Source organism: Giraffa tippelskirchi, chromosome 8 (assembly GCF_054371585.1).
Source record: "Giraffa tippelskirchi isolate mGirTip1 chromosome 8, T2T-mGirTip1v1.2.pri, whole genome shotgun sequence".
Taxonomy (NCBI): domain Eukaryota; kingdom Metazoa; phylum Chordata; class Mammalia; order Artiodactyla; family Giraffidae; genus Giraffa; species Giraffa tippelskirchi.
In genome coordinates, this window is record NC_137282.1 from 78,766,640 (window position 1) to 78,789,414 (window position 22,775).

At 36.7% G+C, this 22,775-nt stretch overlaps 1 protein-coding gene across 5 annotated transcripts in view; it reads right to left on the bottom strand.

The window, feature by feature from the left end:
- The window catches only part of ZFR (zinc finger RNA binding protein), an 83,051-nt gene that overhangs the window by 58,768 nt on the left and 1,508 nt on the right, over positions 1 to 22,775 (bottom strand). For 3 of the 5 annotated variants that reach the window (XR_014062521.1, XM_081521424.1, XM_081521423.1), the window contains one exon: positions 526 to 808. Coding sequence is in view for 3 of the 5 variants with exons in the window: in XM_081521424.1 (XP_081377550.1) it covers positions 526 to 808 (283 nt within the window). In the remaining 2 variants the exon portion in view is untranslated. Of the gene's footprint in view, positions 1 to 525; positions 809 to 2,272; positions 2,297 to 22,775 lie in introns of all 5 variants that reach the window. The other 2 variants (XR_014062520.1, XM_081521422.1) reach the window with 1 other exon arrangement.

Below are 22,775 nucleotides of genomic sequence, written 5' to 3' on the forward strand. Positions count from 1 at the left end.
CGCCTTTCCACACCAGAGGCTGAACCCATGCTCCCTGCAGTGGAAGCGCCAGGGACTGGCAGGTAACCACTGGACTGCCAGGGAAGTCCTGACACTATGTAATTTGTTTGTCTTATATAGCTGAAGCTCATGGTTCTCAAAATAGACATAGGGGTGTCCCAAGTGGATAAATAATTCCACAGTACCAACAAGGAGCAGAAGACCTTATATGTCTTAATTTTTCTCAAAAACTTGTTATAAGATTAAAATATTTAGCCAGTAACTATTTTTTTTTTTTAATTAAAGCAAGCATTATATAGAGTGAAGTGAAATGGACTAGGAGATTATTAATATAAAACTCACTGCAAGGAAGCTTAATCCCTGGAGTATGCCCCTGGATTACCTAGGAATACACATTCTTTTCTCTACCATTAGAGGTGTATTTTACAAGACTCAAGTTTGAAAAGCACTGGCTTGGAAATTACATTAAACACTGATGCCACTGAACCTGTATGTTAAGGCTAATGAAAACAGCAGCTTTCTTACCTGGTAGTTTTGTGTAGTAGCTGGGGGTGGTGGTGGAGGTGCTTCTTGTTGCCTCTGTGTATAACCATAGTCAGTCGCTGTGTGTGCAGTAGGGTAACCTCCATAAGCAGCAGCTGTTGCGGCAGCTGCAACAGCTACTGGAGCAGGCCTGGCAACTGCGACTGTGGCGGCTGCTGGTGCATAGGCAGCAGTAACTGTGTGAGCAGCTACTGGAGCCTGATGGACAGTGTAGCTAGCAACGGTGGTTGGATGAGAGTAGGCTACACCCGAAGCTGGCTGCTGGCTATATTGTGGAGTAGAAGAATAAACATAATACAATTTAATTTTTAAAATCTAGGAGTTCAATCAACTTAAAAGCACATTTCCCAGTAATTTAATCATGGACTACAAAAGAACCAGGTATTTGAACTTAATAAACCACCTAACCAAACACCCTATTTGTTATTGTTGCATAATTTTCATCCCTTAATCTGAATAAATTAAGACAGTCACACATACTGTTTCAGATCAAAAGATCACTATCACAAAGCAGGGAGGACAAACTGAGATAAGAAGTACTATTAGGAAAAAAAACTGATCAAATTAGGAGCTTAAAAAAGTATCTGCTGTATGTAGAGTTCTTTATTATGTTCTACAGTTTTACAATACTGTATTCTAGCTCCAATTATGGAAAACATTTAAGGTAGAAACTGTTACTGACTGACTTAAGAAATACTTCTGATGCTCTAAGGCAATGGTTCTCAACTAGGGGAGACTACACCTTCCTGGAGATACCTTGTCATGTCTGGAGATATTTTTGATGATCAAACTGAAGAGGAGAAGGTGGTGATGTGTGCTACTGGTATTTAGTGGGTAGAGGTCAGTGATGCTGTTATATATCCTATAAAGGACAGCTATTCACAACAAAGAATTATCCAAAGAATGCCAACTGTGCTTAGGTTGAGAAATCCTTCTCTAGAGTACAGATTTTACAATGCAATATCTATTATATTAGATACATTTTCCAGGTTATAGGCAGCAATCATTATACACATTTCTTTCTCTCTTAAAAATGTAGCACATGCTGCAAAAGGAGACCTAAGTCAGATGGTTTGCAATCATAACCATTTAGACCTCAAAGAGACAAAAACATTTTCCAAAACTCTGAATCAAATGAATCTTCAGGTAAAGTTCTTAAAATAACATTTACTTTAATTTTTAATCTGAGAGTCTATGTCACATAAAACAAGGCCCAGAGATGTTAGCATATAAAAACGTTTTTGTTGTTTTAGGTTCTCTGAGTAAGTAATACATTCACAATCACACCCGCTAAAGCTCTATTACCAAGGCAGAAATGCCTTCTTAAAAAAAAGATAGCCCGAATAGTTATTTAGCTGACAGGTTTTAGCTGACCATGTGTTTTAATACGAGTCAAAAGTTAAGTACAGCTAAGAAAAAAAATACCCGACATAGCTGAAGCTGCACTAATAAACTAGTGTGCCTGATTCACAGGTTACAGTACAGGATATTCTTCACTGGTATGCACAATACCAAAAAAAATATGTCATAGAATTAAAATCTGGGGCCATTATATTTTAACTGTATTATGGAAGACACTGACAATTAGAATGTATTCAAAAGGAATCAGTATGAAGTTTATAAGTATGGGTATTATTTTACATAAAAAGTAGAGGACCTGGGGACATTCAGTCTAGAAAAGGTGACCTTGGGAAGATAAGATAGCTGCCTTCTAATAGAAGAGACTTACTCCATGCTGCTCCAGAGAACAGAACTAGAACCAATGGATGGAAGGGTGGCAGATTTCAGCCCAATATGAAAAAGAAAAAAAAACAAAAACTTAGAACAGAGTCCAAAGAAACTCTTATAATTTCTATTTGGATGAGATTTTCCACATTTTGACGCTAAAAATTAGCTAACATTTTCTACATATATGCCAATTATAAGACAGGAAAAAGGAAGTTTAAACTGCAATAGTGGGAAATTAGATGGGCATTGACATTTTCTATGGATAATTCCACATTGTTAAGAAAAATTCCAGTAATGTATACTTCTTCAAAATTCCTAGAACTGAGAAAAAGAATCATGTTTAAAATATAAATGCACTAGTTCTGTGGAACTTGTATTTAACATGTACTGGTAAGATTTCGCACGTACAGGCTATACGGCTACATAAAAATTCAGAGTCTTGAATTCCTATACTGTTTCCATTCATCCCACTGCTCTTCATCAAGCATCTGTTCACATTTTATGCTCCCCAAAATGTGTCCTATAGGACAAAAAGCAAAAGTTGGAGTAGAATAGGAATATCAAGTATACTAGGCAAGCAATTTGACGTATACTGCCTCTGATCGGATGACCTTGTGCTCTGGTTTATGCCTACTGCCCCACATATTTATTAATAGTATTCTCACTCTCCTATGTCTCAATTTGGACAATAAATTTTATAGTCACCCTTCCAAGGATCCATATAAAAAGATGCCAGTGCATTTAGCAATTACCATATATTACATCCTTAAGGTTAACTAATCTAACTTGCTCTGTACAACCAGGTCCCTAACCATCATCTGGACTGGAACCACAGCCTCCACCAAAGCATCATGAAGGATGATGATCCTCTCTCAGTTCCCAGGGAGTCAAGGGCTAGGGCAGCTGACAGCAGTTAAGAATATTCTCTGATCTGTTATCTTAGATCCATCTGGGAAATTCTCTTTCAAATACCTTTAGAAAAACAGTCTTTTACATGACACAGATGACCACACTGGACTATACTAATTCAATTAAATATCATGTAGCTAAGTCTAAACGATTAATTTTTAAGAATTCAGGTCAAGTTCAAATTATTTATGTAAAATTAGTCTTAAGTTGAAACAGTTGAAATCAAGGTTTTTGCCTAGTCTCGAGTGTTAAAATAAAAGGTGTTAATTTACACCTCTATATAAAATTTAAGATTTAACCATCTTTATGGAAAAGGAAATGGCAAACCACTCCAGTATTCTTGCCTGGCAAATCCCAAGGACAGAGGAGCCTGGTGGGCTCCAGTCCATGAGGTCGCAAAAAGCTGGACACAACTGAGCACACACGCACAACTGTCTTTAAGTTGTTTCTTAAATAGGGAACTCCCTGGCAGTCCAGTGGTTAGGACTCTGAGGTCTCACTGCCAATGGCCCCAGTTCAATCCCTGGCTGGGAACTAAAATCTCACAAGTCATGTGCTCCCCCCGCCACCAATCTTAAATAAAACAGGACATAAAATAAAAACCCACATCCTGTGCCACAGAAATAATCTGTGAAATGAGATTTTCATTTACCAAGCAACCAGGAGAGCAGAAGCTTTTACTTAGCTGCTAATATCCTTTGTGAATACATTAAATCTAATCAGTTTCAGTCAGTTTTAAAGTGCAACAAACTAAAAAAACAAATTATGAAACAAACATAGGAAATCAACATGGGTAAGAAAGCTTAAGAAATAATCAGACATAAAATAGGAATGGTATTTCTCTTGAGGGGGGAGCATTTAGGATATTATTGATATCAAAGAGTAAAAGAGTATGTTTCATATTCCTGAACTGTTTACCTTCAGCTTAAGAACTGAAGCTAAAGATGTTCAAACTACCGCACAACTGCACTCATTTCACATGCAAGGTAATGCTCAAAATTCTTCAAGCTAGACTTCAACAGTATGTGAACCAAGAACTTGCAGATGTACGAGCTGGACTGAGAAAAGGCAGAGGAACCAGAGATCAAATTGCCAACATTCGCTGGATCATAGGGTAAGCAAGAGAAATTTCAGAGAAGTATCTACTTCTGCTTCATTGACTATGCTAAAGCCTTTGACTGTGTGGATCACAATAAACTGTGGTAAATTCTTAAAGATGGGAATATCAGACCACCTTACCTGTCTCCCGAGAAACCTGTCTGCAGGCTAGGAAGCAAGAGTTAGAACCAGACATGGAACAACGGACTGGTTCAAAATTGGGAAAGGAGTACATCAAGTCTGTATACTGTTACCCTGCTTATTTAACTTCTATGCTGAGTACATCATGCAAAACGCTGGGCTCGATGAAGCAGAAGCTGGAATCAAGACTGCTGGGAGAAACAGCAGCTACCTCAGATACGCCGCTCATACTACCCTAATGGCAGAAAGCAAAGAGTAACTAAAGAGCCTCTTGATGAAGGTGAAAGAGGAGAGTGAAAAAGCTTGCTTAAAACTTATCATTCCGAAAACTAAGATCATGGCATCTGGCCCCATCACTTCATAGCAAATAGATGGAGAAAAAGTGGAAACAATGACAGATTTTATTTTCTTGGGCTCCGAAATCATTCCAGATTGTGACTGCAGCCATGAAATTAAGATGCTTGTCCTTGGAAGAAAAGCTATGACAAACCTAGACAGTATATTAAAAAGCAAAGACATCACTTTGCTGACAAAGGTCCGTATAGTCAAAGCTATGATTTTTCCAGTAGTCATGTACAAATGTGAGAGTTGGACCATAAAGAAGGCTAAGTGACAAAAAATTATGCTTTCAAATTGCGATGCTGGAGAAGACAACGAGAGTTACTTGAACAGCAAGAATATCAAACCAGTCGATCCTAAAGGAAATCAACTCTGAATATTCATTGGAAGGACTGATGCTGAAGCTCCAATACTTTGGCCACCTGATGCAAAGGGCCGACTCATTGGAAAAGACCCTGATGCTGGGAAAGATTGAGGGCAGGAGGAGAAGGGGATGACAGAGGATGAGATGGTTGGATGGCATCATCAACTCAATGGACATGAGTTTGAGTAAGCTCCTGGAGATAGTGAAGGACAGGGAGGCCTGGTATGCTGCAGTCCACGGGGGTCACAAGTCTTAGCAACTGAACAACAACAAAGCTGAAGGTTAATGATCAGCTCCCTACCTGCTTACCAAAAAGTGAAGCCAGTCAGAAGTCTTATCAAAATAAACAGCCAGCCAAAATGACCAGATATTACTATAAACTGAAAAAGAAACAAGAATGATTCCATGGGAAATGGATAACTCAAAGCAAAAGGTAAGAATTTTCAGAATCTCCAATTTGTATCTATAAAATAAGAACTTTACACTAGTTAGAAGATAAAAATGAAGGACATGAACAAGATAAAGAAAATGATTGAAGAGAAAGGATAAATACAGCTGGTCTAAAATTCTAACAAGAAAGAATTCTAGAGAAAAGAAAAAAAGCAGATGGAAGAAATTAAGAAAATTTCCCCACTCTTGAAGGGAGGAACGTATTTTCAAATTCAGAAGTCTACAGAGTGCAGAACAGAAAGGACAATACTGACATTTAGCATTTCATAACACTTCAAGACAAAGAGGAAAAAAAATCCTTTAACTCTCCAGACACAAACAAAACAGGTTACCTACATACAATTAAATGAAAATCAGACTTATTTTTAACACTAGTGGTTGGAAGACAATATGGTAATATCTTGAAAATTCAAAGGAAAATGGTTATTAATGTAGAATTCTGCAGCCAGCTAAACTATTAACACAGAATATAGATTCTGACATTTAAGGTCTGAAGTTTACCTCAGATAGATGCCTTTTCTTAGGAAGCTACATGAAAACGTACTTCAGCAAAAAATAAAACAAGAAAAATACCATGGAATTCCACAAATAGTGGATTCAAGCTAGGAGAGTGATAAAAGCCCAGGTCAGCAGTAATACAAAGGCCCAGAAAGGCAAAGTTTATGAGACTGCAATCAAAGAAAGGACAGAAGCTTCCAGGAGAAAGATGTCCAGGAAAACAGATGACTGGACAATAGACAGCAGACGAGGAGGCTGGGGAAATCTCACGATATAATCAAGGCACCAAGAAGATCTGGGTGAAAAATAGGATAATGAAAGACTTTAGGAAAGATGAAACTGCTCAAGAAAAGTCATGATCACAGCTGAGCAACTAGTAGAGTGTAAAAAAAGGAAAAACCCTTTTGAATTTGAGTCTAGAAAGATTATTAAGTGATACAGGGTTATAAAATAGAATACATTAGGAATTCTAATCCTAGATTAGTACTTGGCACCACAGTAAGTACTATTTACAGTCATAAAAATGAAATGGTTTTTGTTTTCCAGTTTTAGAATCAACCTAAATCATGGAAGATAAACTATTACAGAACACAATGTAAATGCTATCACAAGGAAAACTATAGCTGAGTAGAGGGATGGAGTGGAGAAAGAGGGAAAGTAAAGCAGAAGAATTTAAAGATTCTTAACAGTACCAATATACTATCAGCTTGTGATGGAACTACAACAGAACTGACAGTATTGTAGAAGAGAGATGGCCATATTACTGAATTTGGGAGGAGAAACATGAGAAGCATGAGAGTATGTATGAACTCCTGACCATGATTTTAAGAAGTCAAAATATAATGTATAGTTGATAAATTAAGATATAAAAATGCAGCATACTATTCAGTGATATGGAGGTTAGAAATAAAACCAAGATATATTACCAAGATATATTATAGGTGAGGGTCCCTGGGAAGTGGAATTAGGAGGCAGGTAGAAGGGAAATAAGGGACTTGTTATCACTAAGTCGTTCTACCTATTTTTAATTAGTTAATGCGTTACTCTAGGAAGAGGGAAGCATAAGATATTAGAACAGAATTCTCAGACAGGCAACTTTAATGACTAACAAACCAGCCCTAAATTTAAATACTCCTTTCTAGTTATTCCAATGCAACTCTACATTTCTGGCCTCAACCTGAATCTATATCTGACTCTGGGCTCATCTTTCAAATTCCATTAATATGTCCTGGCTTTATATTACACATCTAAATTTACAGTCACTACTGAAATCACAATAAGTAATGTGTACAAATGGCTTGTCCACATAAATGGCATCTAGTAACAGGGAAAATATTCCTACATCTTGGTTAGTTTCTATACAGTGGTTCTCAAAATGTGACCCAAGGACAGCTAAGAGTCCCTAAGATTATTACAGAGGGTCCACGAGGTTGGTTCTCCTTTTTCAATTACAAATCACCTTCATATATTTTAATCCAAAAACTTATTGCAACAGACTAAATGCAAAAGCAGATACAAGAATCCAACCATCTTAATGAACCATCTTATCTCTATATCCACAGAGATATTAAAAAGATTTGTAAAAATGAAAAACAATGCTTCTCATCTCACTACTTTCTTCGTGGTTGGGATATAGTTAGTTACTTTTCATAAAGATATTCTTGGTTAGCATGTAGTGGCTTTACTATTATTTTAAAACAATTTTATAAATTCAAAATACAGTAAATATTAGTGTAATTCACATAAACAAAAGTGTTTTTTTGGTTTTAATAATTACAAGTTAGAAGGGTCCCCAAACCAGAAAGTTGGAGAATCACCATTTTATGATACAGAACATTAACTTAAGATCTGTGATGGTATTCACCATTCATTTTCCTGCTCTTTACTTATTACCTCTTTAAGCAAAATGCTTCCTTCTATCTTATGACAGAGAAACAGTATTTGTTGTCCGGTAAAATGAGGAGTGCATGGGTGGCCAGAAGTCTGTTGCCTAAACCTATATAATAGTCTTATCTAGGGCTCCAAATCTCCTCCTGGTTAACTACTATACATACCAATTTCTGTGTTAACAGAGACATCAAAGGCATTGGGAAGTAAAGGCTCAGAACTTTGGAACTCCCACAAGAAACTAACAGAAATTAGGAAAAGCCCACTTTCCCCTTTAAGGGAGAACTGTATGGAAACTTTCTAGTCTTAGCCTTGGCTCTAGGTAAAGGAGAGAAGTCTCTTCTTTGATAATTCTTAACAAGTGAGCACTCTCCTAGCTTGGGCTCTGGAATTCACATTATCTGACCAGGGAAAACACCAAACCAAGTAGTTAATCGATCTCTGTGCTGACAATGCTTCCAGGTGCCACAGAATCCACATTTCTCTCTAACACTACAATCCTGCAAGAAAGAGATCTCAATCAAAAATGAAACAAAACCTATAAGGAAGTAAGATACTAGGAGCAAGAGCTTGCAAAATTATAAAAAAACTGAGAAAACTACAATTATTAGAATTATTGGATACAAAACAGAAAATAAGCACACTAAAGAGACAGTCAGAACCAAGACCAAGAGGTCAATCAAAAACAACCAGATGAATGGAAACAATTTCCAGAAATGAAATACAGTACATAAAAATTATAATCAGAATCTTAGAAAGGCATCACATAACTGATTAGACATAGCTGGCAAAAAAAAAAAAACCTATAAAACTTACCCAGAACGCACACAAAGAGATGAAAGGTATTAAAGAGGTTAAAAGACCAGGAGGAAAGAATAAAAAATGGTAACCTGCAACTCACTGGAGTTACAAATGAAGAAAAAGAATGGGAGAGAGGAAACATCTAAATTGAATGCCTGATATAACAATCCTTATATCCAGGAGTCCCAACTAATCCAAAGTAAGATTAAATAAGGAATTCTCACCAAAATCCATCTAAGTGAAACTGTAAACACCAAAACGCGAGAAGCACAACTCGTCTGAGGAAAAAAATTCCCCTAGAGACTAAGCGATGACTTCTCAAGAATGAGAATGGTGAAATGAAGATATTCTGAGATTAAAAAAACAAAACAAAACAAAAAATCTGTTCTTAGTAAATCCGTATTAAAGGACATTCTCAAAGATTTACTTTAGGAAGAAAGAAAATGATCTCAGAATGAATGAATGTTAAGTAAAAAAAAAAAAGGTAAATTTGAAGGCAAATTTAAATAATCACTGGCTATATAAAACAATTTTGTCCAACAATTGTCACAGGGTTTAGAAAATCTAAAAACAACAAAAGCACAAAACGAGGAGGCAACTGATCAAAGTTAAAGGATTTTAAGTCCTTGCTCTGTTTAGGAAGGTAATGTAAAGGTACCTTCCTAAAAAGGTAAAGGAAAGGTAATGATTAACTTAAGATTAAATTAAAAATGCTGAATTTCTAGAGGAACCACCATAGGACAGATGTGGAATGTTTAATTTCTGACCTTGAAAGGCAATGAGGGGAAAAATAATCTGAAGAAAATGTAGGTAGTTTCTGTCACTTGCATTATTAAATGTGCTTTTTTCCCTCTGGAAACTACTGTGAGTGTATCTGTTTCAACTTTGGATAACACAGTAAAGTAACTGATAAAACATTTTTTTCCTTCTCTTGGCACACAAAACACAAACTTTCCATTAGCCCAAATTTAATGTTCAACATTGCTGGACTCTTCTAGGTCAAATTATAGGATTTTCTATATCTACAAAACTTCTGACAAATTTATCTTCCTTATATTTAATATTTTATAATGTTGAGAATGACGAAAAAAGACATACTACCTTTAGGTATTCCTTAAACTTGCTATGTCATGCTCCATTACGTTCACAATGCTATTTAAACAATAACTGCATCATTGTAGAACTTTGGAAGAAAAACTCAGGCTCTATTTTCTTCTTAAAAACCAGAACAAATAAAATAACCAATACTACAATTTCTACCAACTCATTAGATTTGTAGACTACAAGGGAGAAGGATGGTTAAATATCTGGATTAAATATCCCAGCTGTGGATGTGACTGGTGATGGAAGTCAAGTCTGATGCTGTAAAGAGCAATACTGCAAAGGAACCTGGAACGTTAGGTCCATGAATCAAGGCAAATTGGAAGTGGCCAAACAGGAGATGGCAAGAGTGAACATCGACATCTTAGGAATCAGTGAACTAAAATGGACTGGAAAAGGTGAATTTAATTCAGATGACCATTATATCTACTACTGTGGGCAAGAATCCCTTATAAGAGATGGAGTCGCCATCGTAGTCAACAAAAGAGTCCGAAATGCAGTACTTGGCTGCAGTCTCAAAAACGACAGAATGATCTCTGCTCGTTCCCAAGGCAAACCATTCAATATCACAGTAATCCAAGTCTATGCCCCGACCAGTAATGCTGAAGAAGCTGAAGTTGAATGGTTCTGTGAAGACCTGCAAGACCTTCTAGAACACACACCCAAAAAAGATGTCCTTTTCATTATAGGGGGCTAGAATGCAAAAGTAGGAAGTCAGGAAACACCTGGAGTAATGGGCAAATTTGGCCTTGGAGTACAAAATGAAGCAGGTAAAAGGCTAACAGAATTGCCAAGAGAATGCACTAGTCACAGCAAACACCCTCTTCTAACAAAACAAGAGAAGACTCTACACAGGGACATCATCAGATGGTCAATACAGAAATCAGACTGATTATATTCTTTGCAGCCAAAGATGGAGAAGCTCTATACAGTCACCACAAACAAGACCGGGAGCTGACTGTGGCTCAGATCATGAACTCCTTGTTGCCAAATTCAGACTGAAATTGAAGGAAGTAGGGAAAACCACTAGATCATTCTGGTATAAATCCCTTATGATTATACAGTGGAAGTGACAAACAGATTCAAGAGATTAGATCTGATAGGCAGAGTGCCTGAAGAACTATGGACAGAGGTTCGGGACACTGTACAGGAGGCAGGGATCAAGACCATCCCCAAGAAAAAGAAATGCAAAAAGGCAAAACGGTTGTCTGAGGAGGCCTTATAAATAGCTGAGAAAAGGAGAGAAGCTAAAGGCAAAGGAGAAAAGGAAAGATATATCCATTTGAATGTACAGTTCCAAAGAATGGCAAGGAGAGATAAGAAAGCTTTCCTCAGTGGTCAATGTGAAGAAATAGAGGAAAACAACAGAATGGGCAAGACTAAGAGATCTCTTCAAGAAAACTAGAGAGACCAAGGGAACATTTCATGCAAAGATGGGCACAATGAAGGACAGAAATGTTATGGGCCTAACAGAAGCAAAAGATATTAAGAAGAATATAGAATATATTCTGTGGCAAGAATACACAGAAGAACTGTACAAAAAGATCTTCATGACCCAGATAACCACGATGGTGTGATCACTCACCTAGAGCCAGATATCTTGGAGTTCAAAGTCAAGTGGGCCTTAGGAAGCATCACTTCGAACAAAGCTAGTGGAGGTGATGGAATTTCAGTTGAGCTATTTCAAATCCTAAAAGATGATGCTGTTAAAGTGCTGCACTCAATACGTCAGCAAATTTGGAAAACTCGACAGTGGCCATAGGACTGGAAAAGGAGAGTTTTATTCAAATCCCAAAGAAAGGCAATGCCAAAGAATGTTCAAACTATCGCACAACTGCACTCATCTCACATGCTAGAAAGGTAATGTTCAAAATTCTCCAAGCCAGGCTTCAACAGTATGTGAACTGTGAACTTCCAGATGTTCAAGCTGGATTTAGAACAGGCAGAAGAATCAGAGATCAAATTGCCAACATCTGCTGTATCATCGAAAAAGCAAGAGAGTTCCAGAAAAACATCTACTTCTGCTTTATTGACTACGCTAAAGCCTTTGACTGTGTGGATGACAACAAACTGTGGAAAATTCTTATAGACATGGGAATACCAGACCACCTGACATGTCTCATGAGAAATCTGTATGCAGGTCAAGAAACCATTAGAACTGCACATGGAACAACAAACTGGTTCCAAATCGGGAAAGGAGTACATCATGGCTGCTTATTATCACCCTGCTTATTTAACTTATATGCAGAGTACATCATGAGAAATGCTGGGCTGGATGAAGCACAAGCTGGAATCAAGACTGCTGGGAGAAATATCAATAACTTCAGATATGCAGATGACACCACCCTTATGGCAGAAAGCGAAGAACTAAAGAGTCTCTTGATGAAAGTGAATGAGGAGAGCAAAAATGTTGGCTTAAAACACAACATTCAGAAAACTAAGATCATGGCATCTGGTCCCATCACTTCATGGCAAATAAATGGGGAAACAATGGAAACAGTGACAGACTTTATTTGGGGGGCCTCAAAATCACTGCAGATGGTGACTGCAGCCAGGAAATTAAAAGACCCTTGTTCCTTGGAAGAAAAGTTATGACCAACCTAGACAGCATATTAAAAAGCAGAGGCATTACTTTGCCAACAAAGGTTGATCTAGTCAAAGCTATGGTTTTTCCAGGAGTCATTTATGGATGTGAGAGTTGGAAAGAAAGCTGAGCACCGAAGAATTGATGCTTTTGAACTGTGGTGTTGGAGAAGACTCTTGAGAGTCCCTTGGACTGCAAGGAGATCCAACCAGTCCATCCTAAAGGAAATCAGTCCTGAATATTCTTTGGAAGGACTGATGCTGAAGCTGAAACTCCAATATTTTGGCCACCTGATGTGAAGAACTAACTCATTTGAAAAGACCCTGATGCTGGGAAGGATTGAAGGCAGGAGGAAAAGGGGACAACAGAGAATGATATGGTTGGATGGCATCACCAACTCTATGGACATGAGTTTGAGTAAGCTCTGGGAGTTGGTGATGGTCAGGGAGGCCTGGTGTGCTGCAGTCCATGGGGTCGCGAACAGTCAGACATAACTGCACGACTGAACTGAACACTGCATAAATTCAGGCTCTATTTTCTTCTTAATAACCAGAACAAATAAAATAACAAATCCTACCATTTCTACCAACTCATTAGATTTGTAGACTACAAGGGAGAGGGATGGTTAAATATCGTATGAACTGTTAGCAATTTTCTTGAGATCTTTTAACTCTCAATGTTGTACCGTTCTGTGCTTAGTCGCTCAGTCTTGTCTGACTCTTAGCAACCCCATCAACTGTAGACCGCCAGGTTCCTCTGCCCTTGGGGATTCTCCAGGCAAGAATATAGGAGTGCGTTGCCATGCCCTCCTCCAGGGGGTCTTTCCAACCCAGGGATCAAACCCAGGTCTCCCATATTGCAGGTGGATTCTCTACCATCTGAGTCACCAGGGAAGCCCAAGAATGCTGAAGTGGGTAGCTTATCCCTTCTGCAGCGATCTTTCTGACCCAGGAATCAACCAGGGTCTGTCCTGCATTGCAAGTAGATTCTTTACCAGCTGAGCTACCACCAGGAGAAATGTCATTTGGATCCAATGAACCTCATTCTCTCCTTTTCAGCATTTTTGAGGTTATTTGACCATTTACATAAGAATAAGGGATAATGAAAAACTATCAGAAAATTTTCAATACGAATTATAGTAAATTCAAATTCTTATTCCACATATAGACAAAATGGACCATGTTTTCTGAACATAACTGCTCATCAACTTTAATGCATGAAGATGAAACATGTCCATCTGTAAATGCTAGTTCCACATTTTAAATATTTCTCTAATGAGTTCCAACTCTTCATTACTTCCGGTTCTTCTTCTTACATTTGAATTGTCAACATACAATGGCTTTAAAAAGTTTTGAAATGTTTTATGGCTCATATTTTGCTGAAGACAGAGAGAGATGATGATGACCATATTTGATTCATAATTGCAAAACATTATCAGTTTTTTGCTTTGGAATGATCTAATCAATCTTTTAATTTCTACACCATCTTATTTCCTTCCAACTACCTTTGTATACATATCTGCCTTGAGGATCTGTCCACTAATGCACCACATCGAGTAAATCTTAGTTTGCAAACATCACAAAACAAGAAAGATTTCTGCCACATATACTTCTAGCAAAATGGGATGTTTCGAATATTGTCACAGAATATTACGTAACAAACTCCTTCCTATTAACTAGATGCGAGTACTTTATTTTCTTGTTTTATCCTTAGAAATATATTGTTCGTTGACTGATTCTTCAGTGTGAAAAAATTCATCTCAGACAGTGGTCCCCAACCTTTTTGGCACCAGGGACCAGTTTCACGGAAGACAATTTTTCCACAGATGGGGGGAAGGGATGGTTTGGGGATGATTCAAGCACATTACATTTATTGTGCATTTTATTTCTATTATTATTACACTGTAATATATAATGAAATAATTATACAATTGCCACCTGGACTTCCTAGGTGGCACTAGTTGTAAAGAACTTGCCTGCCAATGCAGGAGATGGAAGAGACGCAGGTTCGATCCCTGGGTGGGGAAGATCTCCTGGAGGAGGAAACACAATCCACTCTAATATTCTTGCCTGGGGAATCCCATGGACAGAGGAGCCTGGCAGGCTACAGTCCACAGGGTCACAAAGAGTCGGACACACCTGAAGTGACTTAGCATGCACACATACAATTGCCACTCACTGACAGGGTTCTGACAGGAGTCTACATGCAACTGATCATGGTCTCTATGCAGTCAAATCTCTCTGCTAATACTAATCTGTATTCGCAGTGGCTCCCCAGCACTACCATCACCTCAGCCCCTCCTCAGATCATCACGCATTAGATTCTCATAGGAGGAACTTTGCAGCTCCTATGAGAATCTAATACTTCTGCAGGTCTGACAGCAGGTGGAGCTCAGGTTTAAGGGCAGTGATGGGAGCCTCTGTTAAACAGAGATGAAGTGGCCTGCCACTCACCTCCTGTGTGGCTGGTTCCTAACAGTCTTTGGCCTGGGGGTTGGGGATCCCTGATCTAGGATATGGTATCTAAAGACCCTGAGGCTGAGATTTTGCTCATGCAATCAATTTCACCATAATCATTTGTCTTGAGTAATGTCGTTTTTGCATTCATCTTATTTATGTAATAACTGTCAAATATTTTCTTGTGTTAACTTTCTTATCTTTTGACAATATGAACAGAGAATGAATAATTCTGACTCCTCAACTGTGCTGAAGGAAAACTAAAAGCCAACAATTAAAGGTACTGTCTCTCTCTTTTTTCATATCATCTTGAAAGATGCAACATTTTGGGCAATGCAATATGTTCCACTTATTTCACTACTGTACCATCCTTCGAGGTGCTTCCAAAATCATTTTTCTATTGCATTACTCTTGAGAGTCCCTTGGACTGCAAGGAGATCAAACAAGTCAATTCTAAAGGAAATCCATCTTGAATATTCATTAGAAGGACTGATATTGAAACTTCAATACTTTGGCCACCTGATGTGAAGAGCTGCTCATTAGAAAAGACCCTGATGCTGGGAAAGACTGAAGGCAGGAGAAGAAGGGGACGACAGAGGACAAGATGGTTGGATGGCATCACCGACTCAATGGACATGAGTTTGAGCAAGCTCTGGGAGATGGTGAAGGTCAGGGAGGACTGGTATGCTGCAGTCCACGGGGTGGCAAAGAGTCGGACACAACTGAACAACAAGCAACAACCTACTCTTCATGTCAGTTTTTCATTTTTTTTTTTTACTAGTATTGTTTCAGAATTTTTTGGATATCATGTGAATACTGAAATGTAAGTCTATACAATAAGATCCCCAAATCCTCTAAATGTGAAGCTAGGATAACCAGATATTCTGAAAGTAAAGGTTAGTAAATGAAGGATTTTAAGCCTAAGAGTATTTTAATTAAGTTTATAGTGACTATGTCTGCTTATAGTAAAAAATGGTTTGGGATGGGTAGGACCAGGGGAGTGAGAGAAGCAATAAAGACATCTTCATAAACCACATCACTCTCTGCCCTCATTTACATGTATTTTTAAAAGGTTGTTTTTTCTATCAAAAAGTATCATTCTTCAAATTTCAAGTTCTCTGCCCATTTAATGCAGACTACTATACCAATATAACGCAATTATACATTATCTTTTCCCAGAAATAAAAAATGAATTCAAAATTTTATTTTCACTTCTTTTATCTTTAAACACAGTGCCTCCCAATACTTTGAGCCCCTTTAACCTCTAGGACTCTCAAGAATTTATTTGTGGATAAACAACAAAATTCTACTGTATAGCACAGGGACCTATATTCAATATCCTGGGATAAACTATAATAGAAAAAATCATAAAAAAGAATGTTTATATGAGTATAACTGAGCCACTTTGCAGTACAGCAGAACTACAACACTGTAAATCAACCATACTTCAACAAATTAAAAAAAAAATTATTTGAATACTAAGTTAGACTGCAAAATCTATTTTATGCAAAATTTTATGCTTGTCTTTCTGTAGCTCCAAAAAAAATCAGATTCTAGTTTTTCTATAATGGCTGCCCATGAAAATTAAAGCAATGATTTTGTAACTGTCAATTCTTTACTTGGCCTCTCTAAAGTCTTAATATTGCTGACTATTCTATCTTCTTTTGGTTTTTATGAACACTACATTCTCCCAGCTCTCTGTTCACCACCACCCTGGACCAGTATTTGTTTCTTTCTCTGGCTCTACTTTCTTTTTCTTTTTTAAATAAATTTATTTATTTTAGTTGGGGGCTAATTACTTTACAATATTATAGTAGTTTTTGCCATACATTGACATGAATCTGGCTCTACTTTCAACACGGAAGTCCCCCAAGTTTGCAGCCATGACTCTGTTTTTTCCCCCACTCATTCAAAAAAAAGTTCACTAAATGTTTAAATGTTTGATGCATGACAAGTAGTTCCTCTGGTTCATCCATACTCACAGTTACAATGGTGGATTCACCATCATACAGCTAATATTCAGATTTACACTATGACCCTTATCCCAATTCTGAGCTCCATTTCCAAATGCCTACTGAATAGTCTGAGCACCTTACAAATGTTATTTCATTGAATTCTCACACCACCATGGAGAATGTAGAGGCCTCCTGGGATGCTGATAATGTTGTTTCTTGGTCTGGGTGCTAAGTTACACAGTGGTGCCCAGCTTCTGACATTTCATCAAGCTATACTCTCTGTATGTGTTCTTTTCATGTATATCACACTTCAAGGGAGAATTTTTCAAAAAATTTCTATCCTATGAGATAATTATTAGTATTACCTCTAATTTATAAATGAAGAAACTCAAGTACCAAAGGACTGTTTGCCCAATGTCACAATGGAAAATAGTAGAGGGAGCCAGGACTTGAGAACCCACCAACTACCAACCATATTAAGAATTTAATTCAGAGAATTTCCTGGCAGTCCAGTGGTTAGGACTCTGTGCTTTCATTGCTGAGGGCACATGTCCAATCCCTGGGGAACTAAGATCCCTACATGTCACATGGTATGTCCAAAAAAACCTACACAAACCAAAAAAGAATTTAATTCCTTCTTGCCTTGGCCAACACATTTTGTCTAAAATGACCCTGCCTTGATTTTCAGAATTAAATACCACAAAGACTACCTCAAACCCTATAGTTGAAATGCTCCTCAAACCCTATAGTTGAAATGCTCCAATTCCCCATTTAAGTATTTTATTAAAAATCAGTACGATCGTTACCATGGCAGAGTTACCTGTAGGTATACTTGCCCCTACTCTCATCTTCTAGCAGAGTAAACTCCTTGAGAGCAGGGACTATGCATACTGCAAGTTACTCCCTACAAATGCATCTTAATGTACTTATTACATGACGAGACTAATATTAAAAAACCAAAAAGTCAAATGTTCTTTATTTCATCAATTTGCCCTGTGTAAGGGTGAACTAAGAGCTGCACTGTACACAGCTTTCACAAAACACTAAGCAATGTTGTTCTTAGAACAACGACCCCAATTATGATAGTGATGCCAAGGACAGTGTATGGATAAGTACAGTAGGCACACTCCCCACCTTTAATCTCCTTGTAGTAATTCTAACATACTTTGTCAATTACTACATTTACAAGCCGAAGGACTGTTTTCTGATTATCCTGATTATTTATTTCTGAGTAACAATTTGATTGATTTGCTTTTTTGGACAAGTATCTCTACTTAAACAGCCATATATTCTAATCCACTGCCTGTAAGCACACATCTATTTCTGGGATCTCTAACTGTCTGTCCTTCTACCAACACCACATTTTCCTGTTTAATAATGTCTTTTGGTCCCTGCTAATATGTATGATATCATGACAAGACAGTCTTTACTACTTTTGGACAAATACTCTCTTCACTGTCAACATAAGAATTTCTTTATCAAGTTATCCCAAAAAGTCTGCTGTGGTTTTTATTGAAATTACATTAAATATATGGACTACTCAGAAGAAAACTGATTAACTTGATAGTATTGACTTTTTTTCACTCCATGAACACAGCCCATCTTCATGTATGTCTTCTTTTATGTCCTTTATAGCCTATTATATTTTTTCCTGAAAATGTTTTGCGTATCTCATTAGTTTTAGATCTACTTAATAGATTTTATGGCTATGTACAAAGGACTTATTTGAAATATAATTATCTAATTTGACATTGATGAAACAGGGGTGCTACCAATATTTCCCTGATCTGAGATGCAGGAAATCTGAATTCTTATTATTTCTCATATTTGTCTGTTAATTATAATCATGTTACTTACAAGTAATTAAAAATTTGGAGGTCTCTATTAAACTACACTGAAACTGAGGCCTCCAACTGATACTCAAGTACCTACTTTTAACATTTGAGATGATGAAATCCATATATTAAATGTAGGATAGATATCAACTAAGGATAGCTTTTAGAACCCTTTTAATATTATTATGCAAATCTCTGCTGAAAACTAACATGGGTAAAGTACCTAATGAAAATCAGGCACTAGGCTAGGAAGTTTTATATTTAATCACCTCAAAGCAAGTTAGCTGAAGAAACCAAGTCGTAGAAAAATTAAGGGACTTCGGTAAGTGTCTAAAGAGACAAGAGATTCAAATCCAAAGTGTGACTAGCTCATTCCCTTTTCATTATAGTATACTGTGAAGCAGGTTACAAAAGCAAAAGCACAGTTAAGAATACACTTTAAGCATTCTATAGAGTGCTATTTTGGCTCACACTGCCCTTAAGGCTATTAATAACACATACAGGACACATCCCTGCAATAGCACTAATCCTTCTGGAAAGAAAATGTGCATTATTTCAAATTCATTCATGCAATATGAACCCTAAGATCTCTAATTTAACAATGGAAGAGCTAATATAATTAGCAGCTGCAGTAAATTTTTTTCAGTAGAGCCAGTAAATTTCCATCACTAAGATTGGTTTCAAAAACCTGTTCATCTGGTTTTTTCACAGTCTCAGTTAGTGATTACTTCTTTTTACCTTACTAGTGTTACTTTTATTCTTTCCTCCAAGATACAATATTCTTAACTCTACATTCCAATAAAAAGGAAAAAAGGGGAGGAAAAAACAAGAAAATTCACTGGCTAATCAGCCTATCCAAGTTACTTTAGTGATGTGAAGACATACTCATCCTTTAGGAACAGATGTCCTAAAGACATCTCAAGAATCACTAGATGAGATGACTAGCAGATGTTTAAGCTAATATCCAGACAACAGTCAAAATCCACTTTAACATTTATTATTTAAGAATATTATTATTCTAAGATATGGGGGCAATCACCTCAGATCGTTATACAATCATTACTCAAGTTTTTGAACTCAATAAATTCTAGATATTAAAAGGGTAAAAAATGTTGCCAAATGATTATTTTAAATAGCTAACTTTATTGAAGGTAGAATAACATTCAGATAAGAATTATAGACAGAACAAAGAAAGTTTAAGCACAAGCTAAAGATTTAGGTTATGCAGGAAACAGACAAGCATCTTGAGTAGATAGAAAGGTGACAAGAACCGAAACATCCATGGTTTTTCTAAGGAATACGAGAAACTGGCTGTTTAAAACTCTCAAAGAAAAGATTATGTCCTATTAATAGTAGACTATAATGGGATTACTTTAGTTTGTATTACATATAGTGTATTTGTTTATGCCACAAAATTCCTTAAAAAACTGAAGAACTTCTATGAGAACTTCCGTATAACTCCCAGTAAGAGAGAAAAAAACTGATTTGACCCTATGAAACATTAATTTTTAGCAAGTTTTTTCCAGTGAGAATTATCTTTCTCACATTCTTTGCTATAGTAAGTCCTTACAACTGTTAAAACTGTTTTCTCCAAAATTTATTATAAAATTACGTCTAAAAGTTTTAAAGTATATCTTCTCAAACAAAAAAAAGTACTATACTGAAGTAGGTACCTATCCAACCAAGTTCTCCTTCTGCCACGAAGCCATTCCTATTTTTTTCACCATAACTGAAATCTGCTTTGTCCTGTACACCCCAAATAAACATTCTATCAGAAACATATACATATAAACACAATAATTAATACTTAATTTTTTTTTGATTTTGTAATTTCCAAGGGGAAGAAAAGCACATGAATGGTAAGAAAATGAAAAGATTACATTTGCAATAGTGGCCAAATGGCACAATAGGTTTGTTTACTAGCGTTAAAAGAAATACAAAAAAAAAAAAAAGAAGTACAGAAAGCAGGAAGAAAAATATTCAGTAGCTGATGGAACATATAGCACAAGGATTGAGTAAATGCTTATCACAAAAATATCCAATATGCATTATACAGAAGAAAAACAGTTTATCTAAAAATTATTAGTAGCAGGACTTAGATTCTTATAACATCTCTTAAAGAACTTTGCCATTATAAATCTCAAATATTAACAAGCAAAAAGAAAGCTTAAATTTAAAATAAATTTAATCAAATACCTTACATAGCTGTCACCAAGAAAACTAAGAACCACAATTAAACCTAGACTTAGAAATAGTTGCTTTCAGTTATCTGTACTCTACGACAGCCGAAGCCAATTATTCACGTAATCCAACAGGTAAATGTTTAAGATTTCCTTGAGTTTACATCCTTTAAATTTAAAAAAAAAAAAAAAAATTATTTTTGAAAAGTAATCCATGGTCTTCCATGTCTGAAAGTTTTATTTTAATGATTTCTAGACAGGAAGAAAGATGAACATCATAACTGCATTTTTTGCATATACTTTTATTATTATTTGTTGATCCTCCTTGAACAAGTATTAGCATTATTAAATCTGATTTCTTTCCATTAAAAACAAACAATTCCATATACTATGTTATGTACAAGAAAAAAGTATCTTAAAAATTAGTTTTGCCAATATATGCATAAATAAGTAATGTCAAAAGACTAGTCTTTTCTCATTAAAGTGTTAGTCGCTCAGGCGTGTCGGACTCTTTGCAACTCCATGGACTAGAGCCTGCCAGGCTCCTCCGTCCATGGTATTCTCCAGGCAAGAATACTGGAGTGGGTTGCCATTTCCTTCTCCAGGAGATCTTCCTGACCCAGGGGTGGAACCCGGGTCTCCCGCATTAGACACACATAAATATATAACAATCAGTTTAATATTTTGGATTGACGTTACAGTTTACTAAAACTATTAAGATTCAAAGTAATTAAAAAAAAAATCTAGATACAGAAATTCTGTAATACTTCCTATACTGGGATAAAATACATATATGCAAATATTTTCATCAAAAAGTGATTAAGTACCTTTATACTGGCATTTCCTCCCCTCATTTCTATCTATAGGTTTGCATTAGAAAAATCTTAAAACTGCCACAAAGAACTCACTAGTAAACAGTTAATAAATAATCCAACAAATCTATCACCACTCTGTGAACAGTATAACAGAAAAACAGTGTTAAACAATTAAAATTTAAGTGATTAAATACAGTCTTGTCTAGAACACATAGTACTTGGCACCAGTAGATTTATGACACAGATGCTCATTAGTTATCTCCTATATCCCAGAGAATGAAAAATAGCTTGATTTTTCTCTCTTCACGAATATTATCAGCTGTTTAAAGTAGCTGAAACTTTTGCTAGTTGTTTAATTATCACAACTTGTAAGCAAAGATTTTTTTTTTTTAACGTTTTTGCCCAAATAATCTGTCATCTCAGTCCTTTTTCTGGAAGTAAGCTGCAAGGTAAAAGGACTTGTAAAAGACGCCACATGTGTTCAAGGCATTCAACAATTAGTAAAATATCAACTTCATCAATAAAATATTTATACATCTCTTAAAAATCAATGGTGTCTTAAGCACTGAGTGATTTTAATCGGTAGTGGTTTTAAGTGATACATAAAATAATGATACCCTTCCCTTTACAATACATGGTGGTGTTTAGCTGCTACTCCTGTCTGCCTCATTTACAACCCCATGGACGGCAGCCCGCCAGGCTCCTCTCCATGGGATTTCCCAACAAGAATACTGGAGTGGGTTGCCATTTCCTTCTCCAGGGGATCTTCCCTACCCAGGGATCGAACTGAATCTCCAGTATTGGCACGTGGATTCTTTACCACCTAGCCACCAGGGAAGCGCTTGCAAGACGTAGCATCTTATTCCACAAAACATGGCAACTGTGTTTCAGAATTACAAGTTTTAAGCACAAAAGACAGCCTCATTTTATAGATGAGGAAAATGACAGCTCAATTAAGAGATACGCCCACGGTCATAAAATCAGGAGCAAAATAGACTGGAACTCAGGTCTTCTGGTTCCCAGTGATGTCCTTTCCATTCGAGCACTCACCTCCTGAAGTGAATGACGTGAGAAAACTATCTGGGTTTTAA